Source organism: Phaseolus vulgaris, chromosome 6, assembly GCF_051622355.1.
Source record: "Phaseolus vulgaris cultivar YP4 chromosome 6, ASM5162235v1, whole genome shotgun sequence".
NCBI classification, from domain to species: domain Eukaryota; kingdom Viridiplantae; phylum Streptophyta; class Magnoliopsida; order Fabales; family Fabaceae; genus Phaseolus; species Phaseolus vulgaris.
The window spans coordinates 36,408,556-36,428,757 of record NC_143503.1 but is presented as its reverse complement, the minus strand read 5'-3'; the positions used below and the strand labels follow the sequence as shown (position 1 = coordinate 36,428,757).

Genomic DNA, 20,202 nt, shown 5'->3' with positions numbered 1-20,202 from the left:
GATTTATAGCATGATTCATAATTTATAAGGATATATTGGTATGATCTCATCTAAATTTAGTAATAACCATAATTCTTAATTTTTTTTTAATTATTATTGTTATTTATTGAACACGTTTAATATATATATATATATATATATATATATATATATATTAATGACGGTCGGTTATATCGAATATTAGGATTTCTCCGTTCTCAGTTTAAAAAATAATACGCAAATAGAAATATTTTGAGTAAGAGGAAATGTTTTGAAGGATGAATAGTTGAGTAATAAAAAAAGTATTTATATATAGTTGAAGCTAAGTTGTTCGTCCAAAAGTAGTAAAAGGTAGATATTGTGGAAGAAGCCTGTAAAAATGCGTGGATTGATGTGTCAGTGAGTACGATAATAAATGTTGAGATAACTTTGTCTTCCCTGCATCCATCTTTCTTTCTCAGGTTAGGTTTCTTCTTCTTAACTTCTTCTTCTCTTTTTCTTCTTCTCTTTCGCCCCCATTTACCTAGGGTTCCTTCTGCTCTTTCGCCTTCCACCACAATCCTTTTCTCAGCATCTTAACAATCACTTTCTTTTCCTCTCTTACACGCAATTTTCGCCAAACCATCTATTTTAAAACCCAAATTACTAATCTTTTTATTTCCTTTTCTCAATCTTTTTATTTCATGTGAAACTTGATGAGTCTCAGAAGCAATAAAGCCAGAATTGTATGGTCTTGCTGATCGCTGTTGACCAAAATGGTGAGGAAGAAGATACCGATCAAGAAGATCGTGAACGTGACTGCGAGGCAGGTCACATTTTCAAAGAGGAAGAGTGGGCTTTTGAAGAAGGCACGTGAGCTTTCTCTTCTCTGTGATGCTGAGATTGCTCTCATGGTCTTTTCACCTGGTGGCAAACTCTTCGACTATGCAAGTTCAAGGTACTTTCTTCTTCCCACGCACACTTCCCCATGTTCGAGTTCACCACACACAGATCAATTCACCTGTTTCTTTCAATTCAAAATTTATCATTCCTTAATTTGTAATAATGTCTCTAGGGTTTAGGGTTCACTCCACATGGATTTTGTTTCAAATGTTATCATCATGTTTGGATTGCTGTTTCAGAGGGTAAACAAGGAAAAAAACTCGAAACAAAATTGTATGCTTTGTGTAAACCTTGTTCTTAACATTCATGATTCATCCCATGCACATGCGGATTGGTGTTCCTTAGTGTAACATTGTTAAAATTGGTTTCTGCATACACTAGTATACAAAAGTTCATTTATATCATTTTTCTAAGTGTTGTTTTGAAGAAACTTTACAAAAATTTCATGAGTCATTTTAGTTGTATAAACTAGTAGTAATTGCTGTCATATATCAGTAGTATTTGTTTTTCTAACTTCACTTTTTTTCATGAAATTATTAATGGAACTGTTTAATATATACTTTATTCACACCCTCTTTGAACTGTTTAAGGTATGATTTATGGATTATATATTGGAAATATAGGTAATTGTGTAGTGGAATGTAAGTATGTAGGGAATGATGAGTTGATTATGCTGCTACTGTATGTAGTGAAGTGGTTGTATATTTGCATGAATCAGTAGGGATTGAAAGGGGTCTTTATCAACTAGTATTCATTTTGTGATTTTAAAATACAAAAAGTATTCTAGACAAAATTTGTTGTGCACGTTAAGAAATGGACTTTAAGTCTAACTCAACCCCATAAAACCGGTTCATAGGATTGAGGTTTGCACCCACTTATATACAATGAAAGACTCTAATCTCTAGTCGATGTGGAATCTCCATCACACCCCCTCACGCTGAGAGTGATAGATAGAAGCTCGTGCATATGAGTGGTGACCTGATAAACCTAACAAATATTCGATAGGATAGACTCGAAAATGACTTTGATACCATATTAAAGAAAAAGAAAGAATAGGATAAATCCCTTGTGTATATTGAATACATAGGGTTATGTTTATATAGGTAAAGAAACATATGGGTTAAGCCCATTACATAAATATGAAATATATAACCATATCTATAATATCTCATAATATCAAATAATATCTAATTATATCTAATAATATCTAACAATCATCACTGTAAAGAAATTTGTATATTTTGGGAAAAAATCCAAAATGCAATTATGTTCAATTATTAATACACGAGTAATTTTAACATGAGAGAAAAATCAAGTGTAATTTAAACACTATTATTAGTTGTATTGATATTTTATTAATAAGGTATTTATTGATAATGTTGTAACAAGATGACAAGAATTAGTATTATTGATATTTTATTAATAAGATATTTATTGATAATGTTGTAACTAGATGATAAGAGAGTGGGTGCGGGTATGATTACTACGTACATTCTATTTTTTAGATAAAAATTTATATTTATATCCAATTGTCTCATTAAATATTTAAAAAAAAATATAAAAAAACTTGATTTTATTAAGTGTTTAAGGATAAAAAGATACATATTTTTTTTTCTAAAGTATCAAATAATAATTATATAAATATTAAATAATTATTCAAAAAAGTTAAACTCAACAAATGGCTTACTTAGAAATTTCTTACTTTACCTAATAAGTTAAATATGTTTTAGTAGTTTGAAAAGGAAATACATATGAAGTCGTGGATAATGTGAATATGAATATATTCATTTCTATCGTCGTGCCAATTTAAAAAATCAGATATTACTTATAATTATATCCAACCTTATTATAATTCTCCATTAAAATTGGGATGACTTTAGACAATACCAAAAAAATGGATTGATTTTTCATCTCTAATTGTTACTTTATGGGTCTTTTATAGAGTTAATTCATTGAGTTGAGTTATATGATTGAAATACTGATCATGAAAAACAGCATTAATTACATTAAACTCTAAGTTTATAGCTTTGGTTTTTAATTGTTTGATCAGAGTGTGAAAGAAACTATAAAAAAGTGTATCAAAACTGAACTCATAAACCATATTGATATATTGTATAAGTTTAAGATCAAATTAAGTTAGGATAAAGTCACTAAGAATAATTTCAAAGCTATGCATTTACAAATTTAATCAAGAACAGGTCAATTATTGGCTGGAGATCTGATAACCACAAAGTTAATTAATCTTTGGCTGAAGAGAGGTATTATCATTTCTTTCTTTATATATCAGCTTAATGATCAAATTCCTTGAAAGGTTTGGATTAACTAAATCTGAATTTAATTTCTATAGATTGTTGGTATAATTTTTTTACAATATTAATTAATTAAAAATTTGGGTTGATGTAACTTTTAATTAGTTATTATACATTTTCACTGGAAAATTATTGGTGCAAAGTTTTTTCTTGAGTAAAATAGTGAACTCCCAAAATTAGCCTAAGAATCGGCCAAGAGGAGATAGAAAATTTTATTATAAATATGATGTATTTAGTGGAACAAATTTAAAAGGAAATAAAGGAAGGATACTGAAAAAAATTGTATCATCAGCTAACAAAAAATTATATTAGATATAATTATTAGAAAAAATAAGTTATTAGGAGTTTATGATTGAATGACAGTATTATATGTATTATTTATATTTTATACATTTGTTATCAAATTTTCCAATTAAAGGTGGATATATTTATGTAAATTTTCATAATAGATATTTGATCTCATATATAGTTTAAACAGAAAACATAAAAAAATCCAAGTTCTTTTCTAGCCCTAAAGAAATTAACGTGCAACCTTTTTTTCGTTATTTGAAGTATGCAGAAAATAACAGAAAGACATATTTTACGGTCAGAGTTTAACCAAGACAAACTAGACCAGTTACCTCCCACGGAACAGGTACTTTTTTGTTTTTATTTTTTATTCCACCAGTGGAGTTTTATTGTGCATTCAAGGATTTGAATAGCAAAAAAAATCAATATTCATGATTCTGAATATTATAGAAACAGGATGGTATGATTATGTGATTGAAGGAGTGAAGGTAAGAGAAAAAAAAAACATATTGATTATCGTCTCTACAAGAAGAGTGCAAGACTATAGGAAAGACAAGACAAAGAGTATCTACTTCAGAAGAAGACGTTGATAGTCTATTCCAGAGTTGATTGTCTAACACTCAATAGCGTAGATGGTTTAACACTAAGTAGACGTTGATCATCAAATCCTTTGTAGACTGTCTAATATTAAGTAGATGCTAATTGTCTATAATCATGTGTAGACCGTCTAACCCTGTGTAGATTGTCTAACACCAAGATTTGATAATCTATTATAGAGTTGATCGTCTAACACTTAATATAATAGATGGTTTAACATTAAGTAGACGTTGATCATCAAATCCTTTGTAGACTGTCTAATATTAAGTAGACGCTAATTGTCTATAATCATGTGTAGACCGTCTAACCCTGTGTAGATTGTCTAACACCAAGATTTGATAGTCTAATCCAAAGTTGATCGTCTAACACTTAATAGAGTAGATGGTTTAACACTAAGTAGACGCTAATTGTCTATAATCATGTGTAGACCGTCTAACTCTGTATAGATTGTCTAACACCGTCTAACCCTGTGTAAATTATCTAACACCGTCTAATCCAGAGTATATTGTCTAACACAATACTAGATGCAGACCGTTTGACCTATACAATCTAACACAAACTGTCTATCCCAAAAAATAAAGTTAAGAACCCTCCTCAAACCGGGAGTACAAGTCGAACATTCCCAGAACAAATGTTGTTGAGCTAAACCGGTAGCAAGAATTTCACAAGAATATCAACAAGTTGAACTTTGATAGATGTAGGTAAAAACTTTAATAGAGCATTGTTCACCTTCACTATCACAAATGTCCCATTCTCATGTGCATATATCAGGAGAACAATTTACACCAGTGGTATTTAAGCAGCTTGAAAGATTATTTTAAGGGCATGTAACATAATCCACCTTCAACTTCAACTACCTCACTTTTTTCTTTTGTCTTTATATCCTGAATTACGCAAGATTTTGAAAAGAAGATAAGATTGTGACTAGAAGCTAATTTAGTATGTATGTTAGCAAATGTCATATTTTGTAGTAGTGTGGCTCCAATTTCTCTGGTCATTGTACAGATTAGAAGCAGTCATGCTTATTTGAAGAAGGAATTGGTAGACAGAAGTCGTGAAATGAGGTATTTCTAACAAGGAAAATGTTGATGATTTCAACACAAAAGGGTTTATTTTATGATTCCATGTATTGTAATTTTACACTTTGATCTTAGACAACTGAATGGAGAAGAACTGCAAGGATTGAGCTTCAAGGAACTACAGAAATTAGAAGGACGACTTGAGTCATCCTTGAACTGTGTTTATAAAGCCAAGGTTCATCACTCTTCTCTACCTTACACAAATTTACATTTCTGCTCACACTCTTTAACATTCAACTTCTGCTATGTCTTTCAGGTTCAAAACTTTATAAGAGATATCAATATCCTTACTCAAAAGGTAAACACCATATAAATTTTCTAATTATAGTTATACTTAGCATTTATTCAACTATGCTTCACTAAAAAATATCATATAGTAATTATGCATCATGTTAGTATAATGAATTTTATGCAGATCTGCAGAGTTTACATTAACACTCCTAGAATCTAGACATGGATTGTTTAAACAGCTTTTATATAGAATTTATTTGAGCTTCTTAAAATATATTCAGTCTCAAATTTGTTAACTTCTTTTAATATATTTTATGAATAAATTTGACATAAATTCTTGTGTGATTACCCACCACAATTTCACTTACCAACAAACAAAAACATTACTAGGTATTAGGATTTTTTTATTATGTCATAAATGTGATGTAGACTTTATTAAAGGTCAATCTTTAAATAAACAACGTCTTAGCTTTTTTAATAAAGTTTATGAGCTTTTTTAGTAAAGTTTCTTTCCATAGTATATTGTATTTATCTACAAGATTCAAACCTAATTTTTTGTTTAAAAGATCCAAATTCAATTACACTCGTATCAGCACAATCTCATTTCATTGAGATTAATTAAATTAATATGTCTAATGAAAAGTAAATCATTAGTATAAATATGATTGATTTATATCATGCATCAATAACTACTTGAATTTTTTGTTTGTATTTTGCTGGTTTGTAATGCTTTTGGATTGTAATTTTAGAAGTGTGGTTTTGGAAATTATATAAAAGTTGAGACATTTTCAAAATATTTTTTTTAATTTATTTATTCTTTGCTGAAATTTTTTTGTTGTTGAGAGTTTTAATACTTAGTAGTCACAATGTGAATATTTCACACGATAAACAAATATAAATCCAAAATTTGTATATTGAGGTATTAACAATTTAACTACTAAACACTATATTTATGTTAATTCACTGTGAATCCAATAATACATGTTAATTCAGTAACTCAACAAAATAAACTGGACAAGTATGTTAGTATACAACAAAGTAATGAATTTGATTGGTTGATTAGTTCATTTCTTTTAGACATGTTGAGCTAAGAAATGTCATATATAGTTTTGTATGGCTGTCATAATTCTTCTGCATCAATAATCTGGTTCAATGATGCTTAATTATCACTTCTCATTTCTCTAAGCAGCAAAACAAACTCATGGAAGATAACCGACTGCTAAAACAGGTAACAAATTTTCACTTCCTATATTATTAAGAAATCCAAAGTAAAATGTATTCTATGAGTGTACTCTGCTTTGGTTTTCAATGTAAATCACAGTTAACAGTCAAAAACACTTAGCTGAACTGTTTTTATTAGTATGTGATCTCTTTTACAGTTCCTCTTCTTTGTCATTGTAGAGGATAAGTTCTAGGAATGAAATTTGTTCAGTCCAGAGACATGAGCATGAACAAGAGCAATCCTTTGACACCTCCCTCACATTGGGGTAAGTTTCAATGAAGTTTTGTTTGATATGGCTTTAGAACTCATGAATGAACATTGTGAGGAACTTCATTATTTTCATGCATGTCCTTTGCAGGCTACCTTTTCCTTCTGACTCAAAATAGAGTTTCAGAGCAATGTTAGTGAGAAAAAGGAAGAGTGAATCAACAAGAAAAAGAAAAGATTCATGTATACAGAAGGTGGTCATTTCAAAGTCTCTTAGTTTTTTCTTTTCTGCTAATTTCTGTTTGTTAGCATAACAGTAATGCATTCAGCTATAATCATCTCCAAATTTGCTAGGTTAATGTATCACTTTAAACTTAAACTTTAACCTACTACTCTAAATTATTTATATATATATATATATATATATAATAAAGAATAATTTTACCAATTTAACGGTTACATTATCATTTCATCAAATTTTATTAAAATTTAATATATTTTAAAAAATATATATATGCATTAATTTTAATTTATATAAATAATACAACAAATTTATATTGATGTAACATATTGTCTATATAATATAGATAAATAAAGCTTTATTTCAACGATTAGATGAAAAATGATTTAATTAAAAGATACTAATTGACCTAGAATTGGATAAATTATTTTTATTTATGTATATGTGTTTTTTTCTTTATTTAACTATGTTTGACAATTTAAATTGTGAAATTGTGAAATTGGTGAATGTAGTGTTCGAACCCTCGTCTACAAGACTTAATTAGATTATAGTAGAAAATTTGAAGTGACTTAAATATTTTAATCTGTCCTATTTTATTGTATACATAATTTTTTTAAATCTTTTATTATTGTGTATAATGGTTGATATGAGAAATATTTTTGTTTGAAATAATCAATTTTTAAATGAAAAACTATTAACATAACTTTGTTAGATTTTTTAATTGTACATTAAAATTTTGAAAATAAAACTTAATTAGAGATAAGTTATGCAAATTTTTCACATCTTATAATAAAAAATGTGAAATGAGTTAGACATTTTAATTTGTCGGAAATATATTTTATTTTAAGTTGAGATAAGTGTTTTAATATTTATTGTTATATATAATTGTTGATATAATAAATATGACTAAATTTACCTTCGTGTGAGATAATCAAATGTATAATGTTATAAATATATTTTTTTTTAATTGTAAAAAGTCATGTAGAAAAAACCAAACATGCATTGACAAGAAAATAACTAATTTAGAAAAAAAATAGTTATAATGACTAAGTTAAATATTATTTTGTAAAAGATTACATGAAAAAACACTAGGAAGACCCATTTTACAAGTATCCAAGAATTGTAAGATTTGAATTATCGACAAAAATCAATTATACATTATAGTACAATAATGGAAAATATATTTAACTCTTTTATAAACTAGAAAATTATTGGTATGTAAAATAGTTTTTATATTGGCATCATTACACTACAAGAAAATCATCAAATAGAAACCAATTTTTAGAAACCAAAATAATTAGTTCCAATAGTAACTAAATTAGAGACCATTTTAGAAACTAAAACAAAAATTGGTTTCTAAATTAGTTTCTATTATTTTCTATTATGGTTAAATAGTTTCTAAATTGGTATCTAATTAGCAACAAAGGTTTTATCTACCAATTATTTAGTTTCTAAATTTAGTCTCTAAAACCTTGGTTGCTAATTAGAGATCAATTTAGAAACTATTTAACATTAATAGAAAATAATAGAAACTAATTTAGAAACCAATTTTTTTTTTAGTTTCCAAAATGGTCTCTAATTTAGTTACTATTACAACTAATTATTTTGGTCTCTAAAAATTGATTTCTATTTCATGATTTTCTTGGCTACTAAGATTTTACTAGATTTTGAATTAGCTTCTAATTAAAACTTAATTTAGAATTTAAAGTAGTTAGTAACTAAAAGTTTGGTAGGTGATATTAAATATCAATATAAAAACTATTTTATAAAATTTTATTGATAATAGAAACTACTTTAAATACTAATAATTTTTTTAGTTTATAAAATAGTATCTAACTTAATCACATTGACTAATTATTGGTATTAAATAATTTTCTTGTAGTGATAGTTACTCCAATATAGTTTTGGGGCCACTTTTAGATATCAACTTTGCATTTTAATAGACCAAAATATTATAATATATAAAAATATAAAAGTTAAATAGTGACTAAAATGTTTATTAATACACTTATATAAATTATTTACATTCTTAATATTAGGCTTTAACACCTTACCATTATCTTTAGTCAAAATAAAATTTCTAACATACACCCTCATGTAGAGGACATCGTGTTTACACAAAAAAAATCAAGAAGATAAACTCAAATCTCAACATAGTAGAACTCTTAACAACTTTGATACCATATTAAACTTTATACTATATTATGAAGGGAGATTATTATTATTTTTTTTTATAAAAGTTTTCATATTAGGTATCACTATGCAACTTGACATCTCAGTTAAGCTGACATCTCAAACAACAACAATCATCTGCCATCACATAAAAAAATATTATTAAAAAAAGAAAAAAAATATGGAAAAATAAACCAAAACTCATATGCTAACAAAAACGATACATATATAAACTATAACTATTCAATAAAGAATTCTAACAACAAACCAGATGGAAACTTATTATACCAATGAAATGGTTCTCTATGACTAAATCATAAATTAGTCAACTTATCAACACATGCATTTCCTTAACAAAAAAATTACGAGTAACTCTAAACCTGTTTTTTCTACCATAATTAAATATGATTAAATTTAATTTACTTTCATATAATCTAATTGTTCCTATTTTTCTAGTATAATGTGACCTTTATCTATATTTAAGATAACATAAATAACCATTTTCATTCTTTCTATAATACTGATAGTAATGAAAAATATGAATAAATTGAATTAATCCGATGGATAAAAAGTATTTTAACAAGACAAGATAAATACCCATGTTATCAATAGGTTGCCAATCCACATCCTTTTATTCCAATGCAAAATTTAAACAAATCAGCCATAAAATCACAATTGTAGGAAAAATAAACTGAAGCAAGCACAAACATAAGTGTACAAAACTTGACAAAATACACTTTATGCATTTAGAAACATAATACACAATAATAAAGTAAGTAGGTTTTTCAAATTTAATTCATTTAGTAATAATCAAACATACACAATAAAAGCTAAATTAGTTATAATTTTAATCATTACCGTATTAATTTGTTTTAATTAAAAACTGTAAATGCGTTTTATTAACTGAACAATTTTGATTTAGAAGACTCAATCAGGCATATGGCCGAGTTTATCTAAAAGAAATAGCTATTTTTTTTATAAATTAAAATATTAAAATCAAAATAGAAATGAATATTTCTTAAAATCAATTTTCAAATAAACACTTTTTTTCAGAAATATATTAATTCCAAATTTTGAAAGTTGATTTAAAAAGAGTAAAAAAGAGATAAGAAAGAGACAACACTAACCATCACTAAAAAAACTCATTAAATAACAATAAATTGAAATCTAAGTTAACTATCACAATTTTAGTACTAATATCTTAAATCATAAATGAGTATTAATTAGTCTTTTAAAGATTAATTTAAAATTTAAAATATTAATAACTAAAACTTTAATAATTAATAATTAAATACCAAATTAAAAATCACTTTATAAATTTTTATTTAATAATAAAAATTATTTTAAATACTAATAATTTTTTTAATTTTTAGACTAGTCTTTAATTTATTTCAATAGTAACTAATTATTTTAGTTTTTAAACTTAGTTAGAATTTGATAATTTTGTTACTATTTATATTTGGTTACAAGAAATTAAAGAAGAAGAAAAAGAATGAAATGAATTTATATTGCATGGTGTGAATGATTCTGAAGATGGTGGAATCACTATTATTCTGATTTAGAGAATGTTATTTGGTTTTAAAGTTTGTATTGCGAATGAGATAAACTTTGGATTTTGAGTGCAGAGAAGAGAATGAAGGTGGTGGTGATGAATGTAGAGTGAGAAAGGGGTCCAATCGTTGAAAGAAGAAGACAAAAATTGCTTCACCAAAAGCATGTAATTACTGTATAAATATTGCAAGACATTTGTAATTTTTCTTCTTAGCTATTTTCTCCCTCTCTCCAACTCGCTCTCTCTCACTCGCTCACTCGCTCATGACTCGGCGCAACCGATCATCTTCTTCCTCAACCAAGAAATTCGATGTGTTCGAGTTCAATGACGAAGACTACAGCATCGAGAAAGCCTCTAGGAAGTTTTTCAGCAAGGTCGAAAACCCTAGCAGGTCTCGCTCTTCCCCTGTCACCAAACACGACTTCCTCCAAGCCTGTAAGTAACTATCTCTACTCTTTCAATTTCTCGTTCGTTCATTCATTCGTTAGTTCTCATTTCTCGACATTTTTATCTGCAGTTGCGAGCGGTTCAAATTCCAAACCTGTTTCCATTGACGTTACCGCTGATCATATTGACCTCGATGAGGAACAAGGTACTGATCATTCAGGCACGAACTATTTACTCCTTTTTGTGTGTCTGATTATGGTTTATGTGTTTTTCTTGTGTTTCGTGTGGATCAGAAGAAATGACACAGTGCTCCACGGAGGAAATTGCTGCTCAACCGTTAGAGGTTATTGATGACGATGATGGCCGTGGAAATGATGATGGTTATAATCGAGAAGAAAATGATGACACGCGGCTTCAACTTTCTGCTGATGAAAAGATGTCTGGCTACAGTGATTTTGTAGAAAGCGACTTTGACTCGAAGGTAATAATCGGTGCTGCTCTACTTTTTTTTCCCTTTCGCAATTCATGCTGACATGCTTAGGGCGAAAGAAACTCTTGGTTCTTTTTGGCGACCTTTAATTTAACGCTGTTTCAGAATGAGTCACTTGGTGTGGCTTCTGATGACGACGACGCAAGTCAAACGAGTTCTTCTTCTACATCGACTTCAAATCCATCTGCAGATGAAGGTATTTTTTCCCGCTTTAAGAATTTTTTTATGATATTTGAGGTGGTATTGTTTTGCTTCTCAGTACTGGTTTTTCCTTTGCTAATTGTCGGTTCTGATTTTTTTTGTACACCTTAGTTAAGTTTGGAGACCAGCTAGTGGAGCATGATGATTCGGCTGCATTTGTAATTGTAAGTGTACTTGTCATGTTTTTATTTTACCTGATCGTTGTAATCTGTGGAGATTATATATCAAAACTTTTTTTACATTATGGAAAAAATGAAATTTGTTCTATGTTCTCTTATCCCTCTTGCTTTAGGGGGGCAATAAATCTGATTATGGCATTTAAAAGACTATTTCTGCATCCAGTAGCTTATGTTGAGCCTCAAATGAGAAACTTCCTAAGTTGAGAATCGAGAACTATTAATTAATAGCCTTTGGATTTACAAATAATAGCTAAGATTAAAATTTTCTTAAGGTGATGAAGGTCTCTTGTTCAAGAAACTGTTATTCCCTCTTTGGTACTGTTCAAGAAACTGCCACATCAAAGTCATAGTTTCCATCAACATTTTGACGTGAGAAAATGCTACTCAAACAAAAAAAACCTCTTCATTAGAAAATACCCAGTGTTGAAATGATAGTCTGAATTAGCGTGTGTGGTTGCCAATAGGGGACTGAGGAGTAGGCTACAGTGACACAGTGGATAATTGTGTTGTTGATACTTGGACAGAGTGTGAATTGACACGTAGCACTCTGAGGCAACAAGGAAGGCAATTAGTGTCGATGTATCTGGATGGTGAATCGTTGCATGTAGAAGACAACAGAGGCGTGTGCCTTGATTTAAGAAGTGTTTTGATCTATGAGAACTATAAATCTGGACTCCATACACACTCATACACACATGATCAAGATAAAAAGTTATTGGTCACATGATGACATAAAAAACTCATGCATTCATCTTTTAATCTTCAGCATTCAAATATAATCTAACGATCTAAACTGGTAGTTTTCATTTCTCACAGGAACTGATTTCTTCTCATCTGATATTTTCTTCCTATAAATGGAATATCTTGTTAGAGTGAAAATGAAAACTATAAAATCAAAGACCATTGTACGCACACTAGTGTTGTGGAAAGCACATTTACACTTGCCGATGTTGAAAGATAATTATTCATCAGAAAATTTATCGTAGAATAGTTTTGAAATTGGAAGGAATGTTATACGAAATGGAATTATTTGTTTCCGTTTTATTTAGTGGAATGATATTCTGCACTTGATTTGGTTTTCTAAAATCTCTACGTTCTTAATGCTTCATAGATCCCCCAGCTTATTTTTTGAACTAAAATCTGCTATTTTACCACCCTTTTGATGCTCTGCAATTCATTTGGTCTGCATGTGTGTTCTGATCTGGCCAACTCATTAAAAGACAGTTCTTAAAACAGTGATTGTTGTACATACATATAATTGTTGGTCTTTTGTTGGATTTATTTTTATTTAATAGTATTTGGCTTAAAATGATTTATTTTCTAATGCTTAATCTAGTTCTTTGATACATCAAATGATGTATGTACGAACTTAGTATTTTTAATGTTGGTTAGATATTTCTGGTAAAGCGTACTGGTTTCTTCCCGTGCAGAATGATATAGAAAAGGTGGTTGATGTCATCCCTGATTTTATTCAATTCGAGGATTTGTATTCCACTAGGTCTCAGTTAACATTCTCATGCAACTCCCTGAAACTTGAAGGCTTAACAATCAATGGAACTAGGGAAACTTTGAAAATTGAGTGGTCAACTCAAGATATCATAAAAATTGAATCATGTTGGTTTGGAAATGTAAGTTGAATGCTCCCACCCCAAACCCTCACCCTCATCTTTCTTTTATTAATCTCTTATCTCTCTTACAAATAAATTTGATTTTCGTCTATCTTTAGATTGAAACAGCCTTGATCAACCTTCTTCTGAAATCAAAAGATTATAGTGAAGCTGGAAATACAAATCAAAATCCAGGTGTGATTACTTTCAATAATTATGCTTTCATTCTTTTTTTTTTGTATCAATGCAAAGTATATTTGATCTCTCCTTATTTTTTAAAATTTGAAATTCTTAATCAATGACAACTATGGATATGATGATATTCCTTTCATTTATTTTACTTTATTTGATATTTCATAATAATAAATTCCCTTCTTATTCAGGAATAATTTAGTTAGATTCCCTACTTTTTGCTGGTTACAATTTTCATTTCTTTATTTTTGAGGGGAGGGGTTGTGATAATCTTGCTATAATATTTCGGCATTGCTTGAAAGTTTATGCAGGCTTTAAGCTGTTAAAGTTTGCAGTCTATGATTCCTTTTGGTACAAGGCAGAAGAAGCAATCAAACTATTGGACACAAGATACACAGATATATGGAGCACACTTTTTGAGTAAGAATGTTATTTGTAATTTTTTGGAGTGTAAAATATATATTTTGTAATTGCAATACCTGAATTAAATTTTTATGGATAAAAAAAAGCATGCCAAATTCTCTTATCATCACTGATCATAGGAAATGAGAGCGAGCCTGAAGGTGCATGTACATTATGTTGGTCTCTCTCTGCCTTAGTTAATGTACAGTATATTTCACGAGGGTGATATAGAGATCATATATGTCTATATCAGTTGGTATTATATTTTAGTACTCATCCTATTTAGTTTTCAGTTTCCATTGTGGTGACATTGATTTCGATTATGATAAGTTTTCAATGCTGTTATTTTTTGAAATGTTGTCCAAATTTTGTCTTTCAATATGGTGGTTTTTTGGGTGCTTAGTGTACTTGACTGTTCAAAAGTTTGTTACTTAAATGGTCAAATTCTGTACTTGACTGTTCCAAAGTATGTTGCTCAATATCATAAGGTGTTAATTAGTGTTGTTTATTATTCCCCCATGCAGCAGTGATGCAGATAACAGTGGAAATATTTCTGCATTGGGGCAACACTACTTTTTCTCTCAGAATCGTTATTTTCCCAAGTAAGTCCAACTTTTTTGCTTCTGTTTTTAGAAATATGATCCTTGTTACATTGAGTGTTATATCAATAAATTTTATAATTTCGATTCATCATTACAGTAATTCACCAGTTGTCTCTGTTACTTCCTTTGATTATGATCCCGAATTTCTTGAGCCCCTAGCTATTGGAAGTAAATTGTTTATCTTGCTGCTTTATATAATTTTTTGTACTTTTAGGGTTATATAGTATGATGAAAAAATACATGAGAATGCACCTAATATCTTATGCTGTTGAGAGTTGGTTCTTAACACAGTATTTGAATCTCTTCAGTCAAGCATTCAAAAGTTGAATCCACCCTATTGATCTCAATTATATTAAATTAAATTTTTCCATGCTCATTATCCCAATTATATTAAATTTCAGCTGAAGGGGGGCTAGCACTATTGATCCATGCTGAAAGTAAAAAAGAATTAGGAGTTTTGTTTAGCCAAAAAAATTTATGAGCTTGCATTTGATAGCTTGAACTTTTGTGATGTTTTATTCTTGAGTAAACCAATAACTGTAGGTCGTGTCCTTGCCCTTAACTTGGTTTTTCTTGCCACTGCATTTATTTAGCAAATATTTTCGAACTATCTTAATTATTGATGAGAAATTATTTGTTTGTGATCTTATATTATGCAGTTTTGATGAGGCTTTTGATGAAGTTATTTATCCAAAGGGGGAGCCTGATGCTGTTTCTATTAGTAAGAGAGATCTTGAGCTTTTACAGCCGCAGACATTCATTAACGATACCATCATCGACTTTTATATCAAGTAAGCATGGTAGTGGAAATTGAAACTTTTTTTATGCATTCAAGAATGCTGCTATAATTGACTTATATTAGTCAGAAAGTGGTGTTCGCCTACCTTTCTTTCTCTGCCTTTCTCTTGTACATGCATGTACATATGTGATCTTTATTACTCTCATCACTGATTCTTGTATCTTCATTTTTTATCTTGGTAGAAAAAATTGCTTTTGTTTGCCAACTTCTCGAGATCTTGTGAAAAAAGTTCATTGCCAAAAAAATCTATCCAAACAAGCACTCCTTGACATTTTTTTTTACTTGAAATAGAATAGTCCCCTTATGTTTGAGACTTTCCTCTGCGTATGAACTGACATTTGCTAAATTTGGCTTATTTATAGGTATTTGAAAAATAAACTCCCTACTGATGAACAGGACCATTTTCACTTTTTCAATAGCTTCTTCTTTCGCAAGCTTGCTGATTTAGACAAAGATCCATCAAGTGCTTGTGATGGTAGAGCGGCATTTCAGCGTGTACGCAAATGGACTAGGAAAGTTAACCTTTTTGAAAAGGATTATATCTTGATTCCCATAAACTACAGGTAAGAGAGTCCAAGAGAACATCTTACTTGAAGATACGATTTTTTCACATCTTGAGAATCATTAATGTTTCTTGATGACAGTCTTCACTGGAGTTTGATTGTCATTTGTCATCCTGGTGAAGTGACATGCTGCCAAGGCAAGATATCTGTCCTTTCAGTTATTCTTCTGTTGTTATTCGCTGAATTTTACCATTTTATTTATTTGATTGTATTGTAGATGAAGAAATTAATGAATCTTCCAAAGTACCTTGCATCTTGCACATGGATTCCCTAAAAGGAAGCCATAAAGGTCTGAAGAATGTTTTTCAAAGGTAGCTTGCTGATAACTGAGATTGACATATATGTCCACCTTCTATTTTCTAGTCAATGTCAATTTGGAGGTCCAATAAATATTACCCTCTTCTCATAATTTCAATCCATACAAAAATTGACATTTTGTTTTAATGACTGGAATGCTATATGAAGTTGTTTGAATACCTTTTTTGTAATTTGACTTAAAAGAAAGTAACATACTATAGATTAATGGAATTGCCCCACCTATATAACTGGTGTCCAATATCTTTACATGACAGTAGTTTTCCAACAGTTACTTAAGCGACTATATTAATCATTCGAAAGTAGTCACCTTTCGAATTGACTAACAGTTGACTTGTTGACGCTACTTGTCATCAACAGTTAACAATGAATGGTTACTTTGGTCACTATCATGAATCACTAGAATGTAGTCAGCAGTTTTCATTGCCAGAAGTTGATTTGTTGACTTAACCCACTGCCACTTGTCACTGAAATCTCATATTTTAACCCTTACCCTACCAAACAGTTAGCAATGAATGGTGACTCTGCCCACCATAGTCAATCACTAATCACCAAACTTCTGCCAAGCCCAACACTACCAGCATAATAATAATAGTCAATCCTGTTAATGTTGTCAACCACATGTGACATTAGAGTCCATATCAAACAACTACCTCAAGACATTTAAGTGTTGATCAGTGAAGTTTAATTTTAAGTGGCAAATAGCTTAAAACTTGTATTGATATTTTGTCTGAGGTTGAACCTTGGGCTTAAATGGTTTCACAAGGCTTTGTTGACAGATATATTTCCTCACAGGAATTTAAATAGCTAGTACAGAAAATTCAGTAGAAACGAAAGTCCATTTTAATTAATTACAAACTTGTATGAGTAGAATTCATCTGCTTTCTGTCCTTGTGCAGAATCTGACAGTGCTTTCTTTTATATATTTTGTAATGACAGTTACCTATGTGAAGAATGGAAAGAGAGGCACAGTAATGTGGTGGATGATGTTTCTTCTAAATTTCTACAAATGAGATTCATCTCACTTGAGGTAGTCTATTATTAAATTCCACATAAGTAATCCAGTGCAATTTTTACTAGACTGGTTTTTCCTTCCTTTTCTATTTCAGCTGCCTCAGCAGGAAAATTTATACGATTGTGGCCTCTTTTTGCTCCATTATGTGGAACGTTTTCTGGAAGAAGCTCCTGGAAACTTTAACCCTTTTATGATTACGAAGTTCTCTGACTTTGTAAGTGACTTCCCATGGCATTAAAACTTGAACAGGATATGTAGTCTCATTTTGCATTTCCAGTGATATAATTTTTCTTTGACTTTCTTTCAAATTTCTCTCAAGTAGCACCATTGTCCGTTGTATCTTGCTTTCATGATTCTGTAATCTGTTGATGCTCTGGCTGATTCCATCAAGTATTATGTCAGCTGAGAAAACTTTAGGAAATTCATGACAAAATGCATGCTGCTATGCTCCTCTGTCTTTTTCTGAATTTGGTAAGACATTAGAGAACCTGAACTGAGGTATATATGTGAGACCAGTTGATTTCCTAAGTGTTTTTTATACTCTATTTTTCCCTTTTTAAAATGAGGCCTTGAATTTCAGATCGTTTGGTGCTTGTGCTTGGGTGTGTCAGATGTGTGTTTCACTGTTGTGAATTTAACATTATTATATTGATTTGGTTATTTAGATGAATGATATTTCTTAATTGTTGTCATTCTTACATGCATCTGTTTTAATTGGCACCTGCATTTTTTTTAAACGCCATCGTCTGTGTGACATGTTTACTTTGTTCATGTTATACAACAGTTAAGTCACAGTTACATTTCTTCTCATGATTTCCAGTTGAGTAGTAATTGGTTTCCTCCACCAGAGGCTTCTCTGAAACGATCTCACATACAGAACCTAATTTATGATATATTTGAAAATAATTCTTTGGAATCACGTCCTACCGATTGTCTTGACAAAGGTCTTCCTTCTGAAGACCCTGCCATTGTTGTAAAGACGAAAGTGGAAGAAGATTCCCTTGGGGGATGCTGCTATTCAGACTTGTGGTGTGTAAAAAATCCTTTAAATTCCTCTATTGAACTAGAGACTGCTGATATTCAGCATCCAGCGGCTTCGGCTTCACCTGGAAGAGTTTCATCGTGTTTGGGAGGACCAGCACTTGTTTCCGAGGACGACTTGCAAGTAATTTCACATTCTGATTGTCTGCAGATGTCGGCTTGTGATCAGAGGGGCTTCTTGTCACCATTAGAGGTAAATGAATTGAATAATTCGGATTTTAACTTTCTATGTTTATTACATGCTTTTAACTACCCCTCTTTTTCTCATTTTCACCATCTAAATTATTAGAATTAAGATTAGAAATGAAGAAATAAAATGGTCACCCTAGTTATTCATCTGCTTAGGATATGAAAATATGTTGCTATACCAACTGAAGAATTTCACTTTTCATGCTCTAATACAGGAAATTGATGAATCTGATGAGGAAACTGGTTTATCAGTAGAGAGGGAGAAATCCCAATTGGTATATGATTTCCCATCCACATCATATGCCAGCAAAGATCACGGAGCATCAGAATCATCGCAGCATGGATTTTCTGTAAATTTTGTGAAAGCTTTTGAAAACCATTCTCAGTCAAGAACATCTACTACATTATCCTGGCTCCCATTGAATACAAGTACTCATGAAGACCAGCCTCTTAACAAAATCGATGAGTCCAAAATTGAAGACAAGACAGTAGTTGAGTGTTTATCGACCTCTGTTGAGGAGCTTACAGACTATGTTGTTCCGGATTCTCCAGGGGCAAATGATGCTGATGTGAGTTTTGTTAAGTCTCATTCCTCATTCCTTGCACTCGTATATATGAATTCATTAATAACCCATCAAATACTTGATTTTACTCAGAAGGCGAGTCTAGAAGAGGAGGATACTATAGTTAACAAGGAAAAGCCAGTGGCATTTGAATCTGATGAACCGGATGCCAAAAGGCCAAAGCATGATGCTGATGTGAGTATTGTTGAGTCTCCTTCCTCATTCCGTGAATATATGAATTCAGTAACCCATCCAATACTTGATTTGAGTCAGAAGACGACGAGTCATGAACAAGATACTTTAGTTAGCGACAAGAAAGAGACAGTAGCATTTGAATGTGATGAAGCAGATGCGAAGAGGCCAAAGATTATGATCGAAGGTGGTGGTTCAAGGCGCAGACTCACCAGAAGCATGCCAAAAGAAGCTTGTGTTTAGTCTCTTGTATTGTGAATAGGATTAGGCGCAGAAGATGGTTATAGATAGGCAAATTAAATATTTGAAATGACGTTGCAGAGAAATAGATTAAAAGGGGCTTTGTTCATACCAACTTCAGGCCCCAAACGGTGAAGCAATCTGCTAAATACTTTCGCCTCACCATTGCAGGATGACGTATAAAATTGTTTAATGCTATTTTTTGTCATAATTTTTCTGGCACTTTTTAATTTAGACATTATGAGGATGTGCCTGTGATACCTATCAGTTAAATGCTCAATTAAAAAATATGTATATATTTGTTGGATCTCTAATTTTAACATAATTTTAAAAAGGAAATATATTAATTTTTTAGAAATTCAAATTTATTATATAATATTTTATTATGAATATAAAAAAATTAACTAGTTATGAAAATATTTTTCTGTAAAAAAAATATTATAAAAATAAGACAATTTTTTAACTA

At 30.3% G+C, this 20,202-nt stretch overlaps 2 protein-coding genes across 8 annotated transcripts; both read left to right on the top strand.

Annotated features, from left to right (window-relative positions):
• The first annotated feature begins 425 nt into the window (after window positions 1-425).
• On the top strand, window positions 426-7,239 carry LOC137832754 (MADS-box protein JOINTLESS). The gene is made up of 8 exons (XM_068641086.2): window positions 426-916; window positions 3,723-3,804; window positions 5,061-5,119; window positions 5,210-5,309; window positions 5,391-5,432; window positions 6,555-6,593; window positions 6,767-6,852; window positions 6,946-7,239. Exons 1-8 carry the CDS (start codon window positions 735-737, stop codon window positions 6,971-6,973), a joined length of 618 nt encoding a protein of 205 aa, XP_068497187.2. The 5' UTR covers window positions 426-734; the 3' UTR covers window positions 6,974-7,239.
• Window positions 7,240-10,739: 3,500 nt separating this feature from the next.
• On the top strand, window positions 10,740-19,947 carry LOC137832751 (putative ubiquitin-like-specific protease 2A). 7 transcript variants are annotated; one of them, XM_068641081.1, is made up of 18 exons: window positions 10,740-11,194; window positions 11,277-11,351; window positions 11,440-11,627; window positions 11,742-11,832; window positions 11,949-12,001; window positions 13,447-13,644; window positions 13,743-13,818; window positions 14,127-14,235; window positions 14,742-14,819; window positions 15,479-15,610; window positions 15,981-16,181; window positions 16,263-16,318; window positions 16,399-16,492; window positions 17,436-17,526; window positions 17,606-17,725; window positions 18,332-18,745; window positions 18,957-19,310; window positions 19,398-19,947. In XM_068641081.1, exons 1-18 carry the CDS (start codon window positions 11,023-11,025, stop codon window positions 19,737-19,739), a joined length of 2,844 nt encoding a protein of 947 aa, XP_068497182.1. In that variant the 5' UTR covers window positions 10,740-11,022; the 3' UTR covers window positions 19,740-19,947. The 7 variants fall into 7 exon arrangements, with proteins under 7 accessions (XP_068497182.1, XP_068497179.1, XP_068497183.1 ...); XM_068641078.1 differs by having other exon boundaries at window positions 10,797-11,194; window positions 14,118-14,235; XM_068641082.1 differs by having other exon boundaries at window positions 10,806-11,194; window positions 11,443-11,627.
• The last annotated feature ends 255 nt before the right edge of the window (window positions 19,948-20,202 follow it).